The sequence below is a fragment of the Salvia splendens genome, chromosome 11 (assembly GCF_004379255.2).
Source record: "Salvia splendens isolate huo1 chromosome 11, SspV2, whole genome shotgun sequence".
NCBI classification, from domain to species: Eukaryota; Viridiplantae; Streptophyta; class Magnoliopsida; order Lamiales; family Lamiaceae; genus Salvia; species Salvia splendens.
In genome coordinates, this window is record NC_056042.1 from 29,213,492 (window position 1) to 29,228,948 (window position 15,457).

General features: G+C 38.2%; 1 protein-coding gene and 2 long non-coding RNA genes across 5 annotated transcripts; all 3 read left to right on the forward strand.

The window, feature by feature from the left end:
* Positions 1 to 13: 13 nt before the first annotated feature.
* On the forward strand, positions 14 to 1,450 carry LOC121755320 (mitogen-activated protein kinase kinase kinase 17-like). Its single transcript, XM_042150634.1, has one exon. It carries the CDS (start codon positions 132 to 134, stop codon positions 1,146 to 1,148), a length of 1,017 nt encoding a protein of 338 aa, XP_042006568.1. The 5' UTR covers positions 14 to 131; the 3' UTR covers positions 1,149 to 1,450.
* A 1,752-nt stretch (positions 1,451 to 3,202) lies between these two features.
* Positions 3,203 to 5,160, forward strand: LOC121755359. The gene is made up of 3 exons (XR_006040692.1): positions 3,203 to 3,512; positions 4,381 to 4,445; positions 4,914 to 5,160. It is a non-coding gene; the product is annotated as an uncharacterized LOC121755359 (long non-coding RNA).
* Positions 5,161 to 5,672: 512 nt separating this feature from the next.
* Positions 5,673 to 12,203, forward strand: LOC121755372. 3 transcript variants are annotated; one of them, XR_006040714.1, is made up of 5 exons: positions 8,647 to 9,237; positions 10,018 to 10,217; positions 10,876 to 11,103; positions 11,186 to 11,242; positions 11,880 to 12,203. It is a non-coding gene; the product is annotated as an uncharacterized LOC121755372 (long non-coding RNA). The 3 variants fall into 3 exon arrangements; XR_006040713.1 differs by lacking the exons at positions 8,647 to 9,237; positions 11,880 to 12,203 and adding an exon at positions 5,673 to 5,747 and having other exon boundaries at positions 11,186 to 11,637; XR_006040712.1 differs by lacking the exon at positions 11,880 to 12,203 and having other exon boundaries at positions 11,186 to 11,637.
* The last annotated feature ends 3,254 nt before the right edge of the window (positions 12,204 to 15,457 follow it).

A 15,457-nucleotide genomic window follows, 5' to 3' on the forward strand; every position in this document is an offset into this window, starting at 1 on the left:
TTTGTGTTGATGAGAGCGGTGTTCCATCCCGTGGATGCCGCTCTTGAATTTGAAATTGAATTTTCCGGTGGGCTAATTAATTGATCAATTAATCATTACATAATAATCAAATAATAATAATAATAATAGGTATGGAAGGCGGCGAACTGAGCCATCTCGAAGACATGCGAGGCAAATGGCAATGCTGCGAGTGGCTGAAAGGCCACGTCATCGGGTCGGGGTCCTTCGGCACCGTGAACCTCGCCATCGACACCACCACCGGCTCCCTCTTCGTCGTCAAATCCGCCACCACCGACGCCGGCATCTCCTCCCTCAAGAACGAGGCTGACATCCTCCACGACCTCGACTCCCCCTACATCGTCAAGTGCATGGGCAAAGACGGCCACACCCTCTTCTTCGAGTACATGGGCGGCGGCAGCATCTCCGACATGATGCACAAATTCGGCGGCGCCCTCCAAGAGAAGCTCATCCGCCTCTACACCCGCCAGATCCTCCTCGGCCTCGACTTCCTCCACCGCTCCGGCATCGTCCACTCTGACATCAAGTGCAACAACGTCCTCGTCTCCGCCTCCGGCTCCGTCAAGCTCACCGACTTCGGCTGCGCCCAGCGCACCCCCCCTTGCCGCGGCATCGGGGGCACTCCTCTCTGGATGGCCCCCGAGCTCCTCCAGGGCCACAACCTCGACTTCGCATCCGACATCTGGTCCCTCGGATGCACCGTCATCGAGATGGCCACTGGCAAGCCGCCCTGGGACGGTCCCTCTGACAATCCCATGGCGGCCATGCTCAGGATCTCGCAGGGACACGAGCTCCCTCGCTTCCCTGCCAACTTCTCCCCTGAGGGCCTCGACTTCCTGTCCAAGTGCCTGGACAGGGATCCGAGGAAGAGGTGGTCGAGCGGGATGCTGCTCGACCACCCCTTCCTCAGGATGGGGGACATCGCGCTGTCCCCCACCAGCGTCCTGGACGTTGCTGCAGGTTATGATTCGGATTGTTGTCACACCACTGACGATGATGAGGACGACGACGGCCATGATGACGGATTTGCGAGGGTAATTCCCTTCTCGATGAAGCCTAGAAATGATTGGGAAGATGATCAGTCTGAGGCATCGTCGGAGGATGGGTGGATCACTGTGAGGACAAGCTAGAAATTACTAAATAGAGAGTGATGAATTGAATACAAGATTTTGCCTTTGTATAGAAGAAGGAGAAGTTATGACTACTAATTAGACAGTGGTCTGTTTAGGTTCTTGTGTAGCTTTGGGTTAAACCTCTCAACTATGTGCAAAGAAAGCCATGTGAAAAAAGATGTTTTCTAGAGGGTGTAGTAAAACCGCACGCATGTATATAATGCGGCTGGATCATTCATAATTTGTAAATTTTGAAGATATATATGTTACCTATATACATCATGGGTTGAGCTCTTGTAATGTTCATCCCCAAAGTGAGAGCTTACAATTGTTGCTTGCTTTTCGTTATGTAAGATGATGTTTATATATATATATATATATATAGGGTATTCATCTATCAAAATACGCCCTTAAGTACAAAAATACAAACCAAATCTGGAGCGTAGGATCTGATTATGGGCGGCCACGATTTAGTCTTGACAACCATTTTGTTATGTCATAATAAGAATGAATTGAGGCATAAAAGGGTAAAATGGAAAAAAAAAATATGAACAGACGTTCCGTTTTTTCTTCGCGGAAATCATGGGATCATTACTCCACACGCCATTAACCTGATTGTTCGGTCCCCGCCTATTCAATTCGTCTCTCCCCCCACAATATATCTAACTCCCCCCAAAAAACCCTAATCACCTAAATCACACATTACCTCTGTAAATTCTAAAGCGGCAAAACAATTAGAAACTCGAACCACTCTTTGTTCGATCGAAGATTCGTCAGATAGTTCACCTAAATCGGCCATCCACAATAAGCGCTCCAGCCCAGAAAATCTATCCCATGACCTACACCCCTTTCAAATACTTCAAAACTATAACGACTTTTTTTGTTCAACCAGTGTATTAGAGGAGAAACACTAAAAACAAGCCACCACGGATCCCCAAAGCTCAAACCGGTAAATTGCTTTCCCCTTCTAGTTTATTTAATGAGGTACTACCGTATCGATTTTGGAAGCAGCGTATGTAATTGTGATATTTTTCATAAACAAAAGCCCATTCTGCATCCAAACCAACAACAGAAGCAAGCGAATGTATGCATGACATAAATCCATATTATTATGCTTAAATTGTTTCATTCTTGTACCGCTTCACTGTTAAAAAGTCAAAATAAAGAGATACAGAACAGAAATTAATTGCTTGACTACCAGGCATATTTATGTGAATTTTTAATTATGTTAAAAGCTAATGTGATTATGTTTCAGGGGTTGTACCACAAAACAAAACAACACCGCAATCCAACAAAGGGAAGGAGGCTGATGCAAAAACAGCAATTCCTGGTAACGGTCTGTGATCCTCCCAACTGGTACTTAGTTGTTGTAACGCCCCACTTTTCGAACCCTAATTTTTCGAACCCTAAGATGTTGTACTTATTGCTTTGATTGCCGAATTAAATGACGGATTTATTATGTGATTGAAATGGTGACCTAATTTTGATTTGATCGAGTCAAATTCGTTGATTTTATGAAGTGGCTTAAATTAATTAATGTGGAATGAAATATATCATGGTGAATTATATTATTTCGGGGAGTGAGATTTAATTAGGATCATAAATAATTACCTTGCCCTTTTATGAAGGGAATTTTCGACCACTATTATTATTTGGAGAGGAATTTATTTTTCTTGGATTTAATTATTTGTTTTGGGATAATTATCCAAATTAAATCCTAAAGCCTAATTATCTTATTTATTTCTTGATAAAATCGGCCCCTATTGTTTTGATTAGGGAGATTTCGAAATCTCCTAGCTTGTGGAAGAAGAAATTATTCACTAATTATTTTGATCCCTAATTATTTCCTTCCATGTTTTAATTGGAATATCCTAGCAAATCTTTCCCTACTTTATTTATCAATATTTGGAAATTATTCCTTGTGGGAGGAATTGAATAACACGCCTATTTTCATATTATTTGGGAGGGTTTTTATTGATTTTCTTGCTCCGTATTATTTTATTCTGCTCCGTGAAAATACTAAATTAAATCAATGGCTAATTAAATAGCCATGATTTACAAAATATCCTCCTTATTTCTCCATCAATGACACGCCATTTCCTCCCCCAAAATCTTCCCAAATATCTCAATCATTTATTTCAATTATTCTCCCAAATCTTCAATTAATTGTGGGATATTTCTTAATCCTATAAACAAAGGATCAACCCCTAAACCTAACACACAAATCACACGCCCACTTCTTCAAACCACACGCCCCACCCCCTTTTTCATCTCTTCTCCCACTTGTTATCCATTTCACTCAAGATCCTATCAATTTTCCAAGAGATTGTTGAAGAACCAAGGTTTTAATTGCTTCCTACCGATTATTTCGTCCAAGAAAAGGTAAATTCAAACCCATATTCTTCAATCCTCTCCATCTAGACTTTCTTTGACTCCCTCATGCATGTAGAGAGTGTAGGGAATGAAGATCTAAGGGTTTAATCGGTGGGAATGTGAAATCATATGTGTGAGTGCGTTTTGATTGCAATTGCTTGTTGATTTATTGAATCCTCGGTGATTGATGTGCGATTTCATGAAAATATGTGTTTAAGGACTCTTTTGAGCATGATTGTATATCAAAACCATGAAAAGATTGATTTTGAATGAGTAGGGATAAACCCTAATTCGAATTGCTATCAGTATGAAAATCTGTGATTTCCGAACAGTGTGTTCTGATGTATTTTTGACCAACCAAACGAACTCCGATTTGACCGATTCTTCTTCCTGTGTAAACTTCGTGATGTCTTCTATATTGTGTGTAAATTTCGACCCATTTGGATAAACTATGAATTTATGGTGAATTTTTAAAGTTGACTGCGCGATTCTGCCAAAAACGTGTTTTCTCGACCAGTAGGTTACGCCTTTGGTTTGCCCGACTTAAAAGTGGTATTTTGACATGAAATTTAAACTGAATGTTATTTGATGAGTCTACTGCCTTGTCATAAAGTTTTAGCCCCATCGGAGGTCGGATGATTTTTAAATAATTTTTACAAAAAAGTTGCGCAGAGCTGCCAGATCTCTACTTTGGTTAAACAACTATATTTGTATGCTTGAATGACATACATGAGTTTACATATGTGATGAGGTGATGTGATATGCAAAGATGGGTGATATGATGTGATTCCTATTGTTGATTGGGAAAGGGGAGTGATCTAGGACATGCATGATTTTAGTCCATGTTAGTGACTAATCGGGGACACATTATCCAAAGGTGAAATTTTGTGCGAGACGCGTGATACCAAAGGAAAAGCGAAACTTGAAAACTAAAGGATCGAGGTGGGCTCTCTTTTTAAATAAGGACCATGTCCTAATGTTTTATCAATGAGAATAAATGTGATTTCATGCCTTGTTTTGGTTTTTACGTGCCTATCTGATGTGGTTTTTGCCACTATTTATAAATCGAATTCGGGTCCTCGTAGGGCAGCAAACCCTACTTGGATTAGTGTACACCTATGGTAGACTGTGTGCTAGCGTACGGGCTGGCCGGTCTAGTGACCTGGTTTGCGGCCGCATTCCTTGTCATGTATTGGCAGATATGGTTAACGTCTATGGGAAAAATGACTGATCAGTCGATGTTTGAAATGAAAAAATGATTTTGAGTGCCTCGGGCCTTTCTAAAGAAAAACCCCGACGGTTACTTACGTACGGCATGATATCATAAACTGTATTTACAATGTTTTCGGCATGAGCCACTGAGTATTATTTCATAGTACTCAGCCCTGCATATGTTTTCCCTATATGTAGGTTGAGCGGCGACGGGCGGTTGGCGGTGTTGAGCAGGAACTAATAATGAACTGTGGTTGTTTTGGTTTTGAAATTCCGAGTGTCGTTGTGTCTTCACACATGACGTCACTCTTCTCTTGGATGCTTCCGCTGTGATATTTTTCTTAGAATACTTTTCATTTAAATTCTGAAACTATTTTATGATGGGATGTTTGAAACTCGTTACACTTTTTGAATAAATGCTAAACCCTAGTCTTTATTCATTAAACCCTAATACTCTTGGTCGCATTATTTATTAGACTTAGTTTTTAGTCAAATTTTATTGAAAACCCTAGTCTTCTATGCCGTTCATCTAAACCCCTTTAAGTCGCGATCGCCCGCTTTTATTAACCCTAAGGGGCGGTCGTGACACGTTGTGATGTTTGAGATGATATATGTAAATACATTTGGTTATGTTAAACCCCTAGGGCTTAAGATGGAACAACTCATTATTAACTCTCTCTGTTATTTAGAAAGATGTGATTGTTTGTAGGAAAAAAGGTGATTTTTGAGATGATATATGTAAATACACGTATAATGACTTCTCACTATTATACTACTCCTGGAGCATGACATTTTTACCTCTAACTAATATTTTGAAAGTATGAATTGTTTGTGGAAAAAAATTGGTGAGATCAGTGGTGGATACTATGAGTTTATAAGAATGTCATTGTATTTAGTGTTTGCAAAATATTTCTGTAAAAGCAGCACTAATCTGGAATATACTTTCAGATACGAGGGCTACAACCAAAAACGTTGCGGTAGTGGATAAATCTACTGGAGACACAACTGTACCTGTTTCTCAATCTGGAAAAGGTGAGTACAATAATAAACTTAAGATGTCTTGCTGTATTTGAAATGATTTGAGTAATAATTTTTTGATTTGTTATGATGCTTATGTCTCATTTTCAAATTCAAAAAAAGCTTTTTATGTTTGGTATGATTAGTGAATACAATTGAAATAATTTGATCATATTTTTGTTAATGTAACACAATGTGTAGCTGTAGGAAGGACTGGACTGTCCTTAAACAAAGCCAATGATATGATTATAAGAAAAAGAGCCCGGGCACATGAAAGCCTAAAAAGAATGAATCTGCAAACTATTGGAAATGTGAATGCAGATACATCCCATATCCAAGACAATGATGTTGTTAAGAACACACCTGATAAGACGAAAGGTATGCCACTACTATACACCTCTAACCAAATATGCGTAATATAATTTGATTTGGTATTATTGTTACAAGATCAAAGCACATGAAAGAATCAGTTTTGCAAATAAACGATCCAAAAGCAGACAAACAAGCCGAAATACAGACTGCTGAAGAACCAAGAAAGGGCCCTGCATCAAAGAAGGTTGCTAAAGAGAAGGTGAACAAAGGGAATGAGAAAGTAGGGGAGGGGGTAGAAAAGGGAGATACAGATGAGGAAAAAGTAAGGCACGAAGCGTTGAAGCTGAAAACCAGTCCAAGGAAAATAATCGAGTTGTTTCAATCGCTAAACAAAGAGCAGTTGAATGAAGTGATTGACATGGGTTTTGGTGAGATACAACATTTTGGAATAGCAGAGGTCCCTGGAAAATTGGCGTATGACCTGGTGATACAGTTGGAAAACCAACGTCTGTCAATATACCCAGAAGATGTGTACGTTACTTTAGGGCTGCCTATCGGTGGAACCTTGATCAACCGCGTAAGCAGACAAAAGAAGAAGCCATTCTTTGATGAGGTGGCTCGACAGGTTGGGAAACATGTCGAGCGTATTCTACCAGAAGACCTGATTAAGGAGGCATTAAAGTATAAAACTGGCGGCGAGTGGTTTCGGAAGGTTTTCCTTCTAATAGTTGACACAGTTCTCATTAATCCTTGTGGTGATGGTAAATGTAGGACACATATAGACCATTTGTTCAGAGATATTTCGGTTGTGAAAGAGTACAACTGGTGTGCATATGTGCTGGAGACACTAGCTGTTGCAGTAAAAAGCTGGAGGTCTACTAAGAATACACCATTCACAGGACCCATATCATTCTTGGTGGTAAGCGTTGTATCTCCCCTTATTGAAGCATTATGTTAATATGAACAATAGAATAGACATACATGACTTACATATTAGATTTCATATGTTTCATCATTCTCAATTACTATTAATCTGTTAAACATCTATATCAGGCCTTTTATGTGGATTGGGTTTTTCACCAAAAAATATTGGTTTCGCGCGTTTCCCAACAGTTTTTGGGTGCATATGTTATTATTACCTTGATTAGTGCATATTTTGACCCTTAAGTGTTCATTTAAATATTTATATTATAATCATATGACTATTAAAAGCTTACTATGAATTTCCGATATGAACTATATGTTATTATACCGTTGATTAGCGTATAGTTGGTATGTATTTAATGGTTAAAGTATGTATATTGTAAGCATATTACTAAGTTTGGTCATAACAAGCATTTAATTAGTAATATGCTTACAATATACATACTTTAACCATTAAATACATACCAACTATACGCTAATCAACGGTATAATAACATATAGTTCATATCGGAAATTCATAGTAAGCTTTTAATAGTCATATGATTATAATATAAATATTTAAATGAACACTTAAGGGTCAAAATATTCACTAATCAAGGTAATAATAACATATGCACCCAAAAACTGTTGGGAAAACGCGCGAAACCAACATTTTTTGGTGAAAAACCCAATCCACATAAAAGGCCTGATATAGATGTTTAACAGATTAATAGTAATTGAGAATGATGAAACATATGAAATCTAATATGTAAGTCATGTATGTCTATTCTATTGTTCATATTAACATAATGCTTCAATAAGGGGAGATACAACGCTTACCACCAAGAATGATATGGGTCCTGTGAATGGTGTATTCTTAGTAGACCTCCAGCTTTTTACTGCAACAGCTAGTGTCTCCAGCACATATGCACACCAGTTGTACTCTTTCACAACCGAAATATCTCTGAACAAATGGTCTATATGTGTCCTACATTTACCATCACCACAAGGATTAATGAGAACTGTGTCAACTATTAGAAGGAAAACCTTCCGAAACCACTCGCCGCCAGTTTTATACTTTAATGCCTCATTAATCAGGTCTTCTGGTAGAATACGCTCGACATGTTTCCCAACCTGTCGAGCCACCTCATCAAAGAATGGCTTCTTCTTTTGTCTGCTTACGCGGTTGATCAAGGTTCCACCGATAGGCAGCCCTAAAGTAACGTACACATCTTCTGGGTATATTGACAGACGTTAGTTTTCCAACTGTATAACCAGGTCGTACGCCAATTTTCCAGGGACCTCTGCTATTTCAAAATGTTGTATCTCACCAAAACCCATGTCAATCACTTCATTCAACTGCTCTTTGTTTAGCGATTGAAACAACTCGATTATTTTCCTTGGACTGGTTTTCAGCTTCAACGCTTCGTGCCTTACTTTTTCCTCATCTGTATCTCCCTTTTCTACCCCCTCCCCTACTTTCTCATTCCCTTTGTTCACCTTCTCTTTAGCAACCTTCTTTGATGCAGGGCCCTTTCTTGGTTCTTCAGCAGTCTGTATTTCGGCTTGTTTGTCTGCTTCTGGATCGTTTATTTGCAAAACTGATTCTTTCATGTGCTTTGATCCTGTAACAATAATACCAAATCAAATTATATTACGCATATTTGGTTAGAGGTGTATAGTAGTGGCATACCTTTCGTCTTATCAGGTGTGTTCTTAACAACATCATTGTCTTGGACATGGGATGTATCTGCATTCACATTTCCAATAGTTTGCAGATTCATTCTTTTTAGGCTTTCCTGGGCCTGGGCTCTTTTTCTTATAATCATATCATTGGCTTTGTTTAAGGACAGTCCAGTCCTTCCTACAGCTACACATTGTGTTACATTAACAAAAATATGATCAAATTATTTCAATTGTATTCACTAATCATACCAAACATAAAAAGCTTTTTTTGAATTTGAAATTGAGACATAAGCATCATAACAAATCAAAAAAATATTACTCAAATCATTTCAAATACAACAAGACATCTTAAGTTTATTATTGTACTCACCTTTTCCAGATTGAGAAACAGGTACAGCTGTGTCTCCAGTAGATTTATCCACTACCGCAACGTTTTTTGTTGTAGCCCTCGTATCTGAAAGTATATTCCAGATTAGTGCTGCTTTTATAGAAATATTTTGCAAACACTAAATACAATGACATTCTTATAAACTCATAGTATCCACCACTGATCTCACCAATTTTTTTCCACAAACAATTCATACTTTCAAAATATCAGTTAGAGGTAAAAATGTCATGCTCCAGGAGTAGTATAATAGTGAGAAGTCATTATACGTGTATTTACATATATCATCTCAAAAATCACCTTTTTTCCTACAAACAATCACATCTTTCTAAATAACAGAGAGAGTTAATAATGAGTTGTTCCATCTTAAGCCCTAGGGGTTTAACATAACCAAATGTATTTACATATATCATCTCAAACATCACAACTAAGTACCAGTTGGGAGGATCACAGACCGTTACCAGGAATTGCTGTTTTTGCATCAGCCTCCTTCCCTTTGTTGGATTGCGGTGTTGTTTTGTTTTGTGGTACAACCCCTGAAACATAATCACATTTGCTTTTAACATAATTAAAAATTCACATAAATATGCCTGGTAGTCAAGCAATTAATTTCTATTCTGTATCTCTTTATTTTGCCTTTTTAACAGAGCAGCGGTACAAGAATGAAACAAATAAAGCATAATAATATGGATTTATGTCATGCATACATTCGCTTGCTTCTGTTGTTGGTTTGGATGCAGAATGGGCTTTTGTTTATGAAAAATAACACAATTACATGCGCTGCTTCCAAAATCGATACGGTAGTACCTCATTAAATAAACTGGAAGGGGAAAGCAATTTACCGGTTTGAGCTTTGGGGATCCTCGGTGGCTTGTTTTTAGTGTTTCTCCTCTAATACACTGGTTGAACAAAAAAAGCCGTTATAGTTTTGAAGTATTTGAAAGGGGTGTAGGTCATGGGATACTACAAACATCTAACCTTTTCCGTCATTCGTTGCAGATCCAGATGCCCGAGTATTCACCATTGCCGTAGTTGATTGTTGGATCTTCCTATTCGTTGATTGGTGGGATCGGGATAGATTTTCTGGGCTGGAGCGCTTATTGTGGATGGCCGATTTAGGTGAACTATCTGACGAATCTTCAATCGAACAAAGAGTGGTTTGAGTTTCTAATTGTTTTGCCGCTTCAGAATTTACAGAGGTAATGTGTGATTTAGGTGATTAGGGTTTTTTGGGGGGAGTTAGATATACTGTGGGGGGAAAGACGAATTGAATAGGCGGGAACCGAACAATCAGGTTAATGGCGTGTGGAGTAATTATCCCATGATTTCCGCGAAGAAAACACGGAACGTCTGTTCATATTTTTTTTCCATTTTACCCTTTTATGCCTCAATTCATTCTTATTATGACATAACAAAATGGTTGTCAAGACTAAATCGTGGCCGCCCATAATCAGATCCTACGCTCCAGATTTGGTCTGTATTTTTGTACTTAAGGGCGTATTTTGATAGATGAATACCCTATATATATGGTCTTCATATACCAAAATAAGTCCTTAAGTATAGAAATACAGACTATATCTATACCGTCGGATCTGGAGATTAACGGCTAAGATTTGTAGTGACTCCTCGTTTTTTTATGGGTCATAATAAGACCGATCTGTGTCATGTGTGGGGTAATTTAGGAATCAAAAATATTAGGAACCGTCGTTTCTGTTTTTAAGCGCTGATTAATTGGGATTTGGGAGTAATTACTGCACACGCTTAAGTTGGTGCTTGGATTCCCACGCCATTCAATTTCACTCTCATTAAACAAAAACTCTCCAATTTCCCTCAAATCTTCTTCTTCTTCTTCTACAGCCAAATCAACAAAAAATCCTCCAACAAAAAATCGTCGCGGCTCAAAATCGACGTCTCGTCCACAAATTCGTCGTCTCCTCCACAAAAACGTCGCCTCTTCCAGAAAATCGTTTCCTCTACAAAAACCCTATTCCTACTCCAGAAAATCGACGAAGAAGGGGAACCAAATACCTAATTCAACAATGGTCAACACTCGAGCAACTGGATCTGCTAGTCATGACGGATAAGGTTAGTAAGTTTTTGTTACCATTGACTTAAATTTGACAAAATCAGGCCAAACTTTAACTTCAATTCGTTGTTCGACACGTAGTGTATCAGAGAACGAACGCGAAGAAGAAGATATCGCGGATCCAAAAAGCACCGAAAGGTAAGTCGATTTCACATTGTGGGATTTGGATGCATGTAGTTTTGTTTCGATTTTGGAACTTTGGTATTTAATGGTGGTTTTTGTTTCATAAGCAAAATGCCAAATTTCCACAAAACCCTCAACTGAAGTGATTCCTGCTAGCCATGACATAAATCAAGGTTAAAGTTATATATTTGAGCACTGTTGTGTATGAGAATTATGTAATTTGTAATGGTGCAGTGACAATGTGGAACCCAGGGCCAGCTTATTTTGCACGATGTGTAACCATATATTTCCATGACCCAAATATTTGTTTAGTATGACACAAAAGCATAGCTGATGGTTTTTGGTTATTGTTAGTGTATTCTCCGGTCGTATGACCTAGGGCCTGCTTATTATGGCCCAAGTTAACCATATGTTTCATGACTCTAATATTCGTTTAGTATGACCCAAAAGTCGTTGTTGATATTTTTCGTTATTGTTAGTGTATGCTTTGGTCGTATGACCCAGTTCCAGCTTGTTATGACCCAATTTAACCATATGTTTCCATCACTCAAATATTCAATTAGTATGACCCAAAAGCATATTTTATGTTTGTGGTTATTATTGCAGATCTATGACATACGTAAACATATCTAACACATTGCATGTTTTACAGATGACGTTCTTTTGTAAGTATTTAGCAATGATTGGTTGTCACAATCAATGCAAATCAGTGATCAACGTACCTATTCAGAGGTTGAAGATAAGTTGGAGAATAACAAACAATGTTGATGACAACGGGGTTTATTTGCTTAGACACCTTGAAGTCTACATGAGTGAAAGAGAGGTGTCTAAGCAAATAAACAAATAAACAAATAATTCCATTGACCCTCTCTTTCACTCATGTAGACTTCAAGGTAGACGTCACCACGGTTCGTGAACCGCCGGTTCACGGTTCGGAACCGGCGGTTCCGGTTCAAGATTTGTTGGAACCGGAACCGGCCCGTCGAAGACCGCACGGTTCCGGTTTATGAACCGTGAACCGCCGGTTCACTTTAACCGGCCTAACCGTCGGTTGTTACCCGGTTCCGGGCCGGTTCGGCGGTTTATCCGGTTTTTTTTTTTTTTTTTTTTTTTTTGCATTTTGTAAATTGTAATTCAAGTTTAAAATGTAAAAAAACTTGCGTAAATAACATTAGAATGAAGCGATGTACAAATGTAATTTTATTGATACAAATTACAAGTTCAAAATTACAAATTACAACTTTAAAATTACAAATTACAAGTTAAAATTTACAAATTACAACATAAAAATTAGAAATTACAACTTCAAAATTATAAATTACAAAAGACTTAAAGTCTTCATTACAATTTACAAAATTACATATTCGAAATAAAGGGGAGAAAAAAGAAATAAAGGAAAATGACTTGAGCTCAACTTAAATTTAAACTTAAATTTAAAATTTAAGTTGAAATATAAGTTGAGATGCCTACGTATCCTCAATGCTCAATTGCATTTTGGAATCAAAGTCCACGTAGTTCTCTTACCTTGCTTACCTATTTGGCTTGATCGGAAGTATTGGCGCCTACTCTTCTTCGTCGGGGAAGTAGTCTTGGTCGGGTTGTACTACTAGTTTGTCCCAATCCGGTTCTTGGTCTCTAATTTCGGCGGAGCACCAATCATCAAGTAACATGGTGGCTTCCATGTTTTGTCCGGTGAGCCTACTTCTTCGGTCGTCCAAGACGTTGCCTCCAACACTAAAGGCGGACTCGACGGCGACAGTGGAAGCCGGAACCGAAAAGATCTCCTTGGCCATTGATGCAAGGATGGGAAAATCTTTCTCGTGTGAAGACCACCAATCTAGGACGTCGATTTGTTGGGGAACGAGACCTCCTTCTTCCTCATTGAATGAAAAGTATGAGTCTAAATATAAATCTAACTCACTTACCGAATGTGCCGTCCTTCCTCCGCTGCTGAAGGCGTATAGGTCCGCCAATTGGGATTGGGTGTCGGGGTCATCAACTTAGAAGAAGCCAAAGTTCTGTGTTTGACGGGGGGGTCTAGGTCGAACTTGGTGGGTAGTGTTGTACTTGACTTCGTAATCGTGAAAGAGAGCCCGCAAGTCGAACTCAAAATTTCTTTGGAGGCTTGGGAGGTGGGGGAGGTTTATTTGGAATGTTTGGGCAAGGTTTATGTAGTTGTCGTCGTCGTCAGTTTGCAAAGCTCGGAGTGGTTCAAGATCAATAGAAGCTAAACTGTTGTAATAAAATTCTAAAATTTTGAAAGTACCAACTAGTTTCCACTTTGGATCCAAAACTTTGGCAAGCAAAAAAACTGTTGGGATCTCATTGAAATACTTGAGCCATTTTTCAACCATGTAATATAAAACACACATAAGCTCAAGATTGTTTGCGGAATTTTTCATTGCAGTTTTAAAACCAAGTGATATGATCATGCAATGTTCTAAAACACGAACGGATGTGCAATAATACACACCCGATAACTCCATAGTGGCACTTCAAAATTTTTGAATAATTTAAATAAACTCAGGCTTTGTTCCCAACAAGAAGATGTTAGATATAAATCATCAACATGGTAAGTTCTATAAAAATCAACTAAATAGTCTATATGCTCCATTGTAGATTGCAACATGTCATATGTAGAGTTCCATCTAGTAGAAACGTCTAAAGTAAACTTTGTGTACCTTATTTTCTTCGAGTGGCAATACTTCTTCCACGCCTTGCCAATTTGAGGCTTACAGTGGATCAAGGATACAGCTGTAGTAATAGGTTGAATATGTCTTTGCCATAAAGACAAAGCATCTTGTACACATAAGTTTAAAATATGACAAATACATCGTTGATGAAAATACTTACCACTTATCACCGGGGAGCAAGCCGCAATTAAATCGGATATACTTGCGGTGTTGGCGGTTGCGTTATCAAAACCAACCGAAAATATCTTGTTGCATAACTCATACTCATTCAAAACTTGAATAATTAAAGAAGCAATTGCTTGTGCGGTGTGTGGGGAAGGAAATTGTCTAAAACCAATCAAACGTTTATTTAAAGACCAACTATTGTCTATAAAATGACAAGAAATACCCATGTAAGAATTTCGTTGGAAAGAATCCGTCCACACATCGGAGCAAATATTAACTTTGTGCCCCAAGGTGGATAGACTCTTTGCAATTTCCATTTTTTTTGCAAAATACTGCCGGTTGTTAGATCTTTGAGCAGTAGAGGGGGGAATTCTTTTTGCAGCAACATTAAAAGCTTGTTGCATAGTCATTTCATATTTTCTGTCATTAAAAAAATTGAACGGCAAATGTTTCATTGCCGCCCATCTTACCATGGTATCGGTAGTATTTTTGGGATCGTATTTAAATAGTGGCGTACCTGTTTGAGACGATGAGCCGGCGGGGAAGTTGATTTGGGTTTGGGATCTAGAATGCCCAAATTCCACGGGGTGTTTTGCCTTCAAATGGCGTGTGAGAGTACCATATCCCCCACCGATTACAAATGGATAGACTTTATCGCAATAGTTGCAATAAGCTTTGAACTCGCCTGTCTCCACGGTAGTGGTCGAATCATCAGGATTAGAAATTACAACCGGGACCTTCTTGTAATGTTTGGTGAAGATGTCGGATTTCAACTTTGGAGGCATCTTCTTCTTTTGTCTCCCGGAAGGAGGAGGAGCTTCGGCCTCCTCGTCATTTTCGCCAACTTGGCCGGCACTAGAAGGTGGAAATTGATGCGATCCATCGTCGCCTTCGTCCGATGATAGATTCACATCGTATTCGAAACGCGAAGCCGAATGTGGCTCTTCGTCGCCGAGGGTGGCAAGTAACAAGGCATTTCGATCTTCTTCCTCCTACGAGAATTATACACATTAAAACATATAATACTAACATATTAAAACATACTAACATATTAAAACATATTAAAACATACTAACATATTAAAACATACTAAAACATACTAACATATTAAAACTTACTAAAACATATTAAAACATATAAAACTTACTAACATATTAAAACATACTAAAACATACTAACATATTAAAACTTACTAAAACATATTAAAACATATAAAACTTATTAAAACATATTAAAACATATTAACATATTAAAACTTACTAAAACATATTAAAACATACTAACATATTAAAACTTACTAAAACATATTAAAACATATAAAACTTACTAAAACTTACTAAAACATATTAAAACATACTAACATATTATAACA

Bases quoted from the DNA above. Each gene is read 5' to 3' on its own strand.
- LOC121755320 (XM_042150634.1), top strand. From the start codon at position 132: ATGGAAGGCGGCGAACTGAGCCATCTCGAAGACATGCGAGGCAAATGG.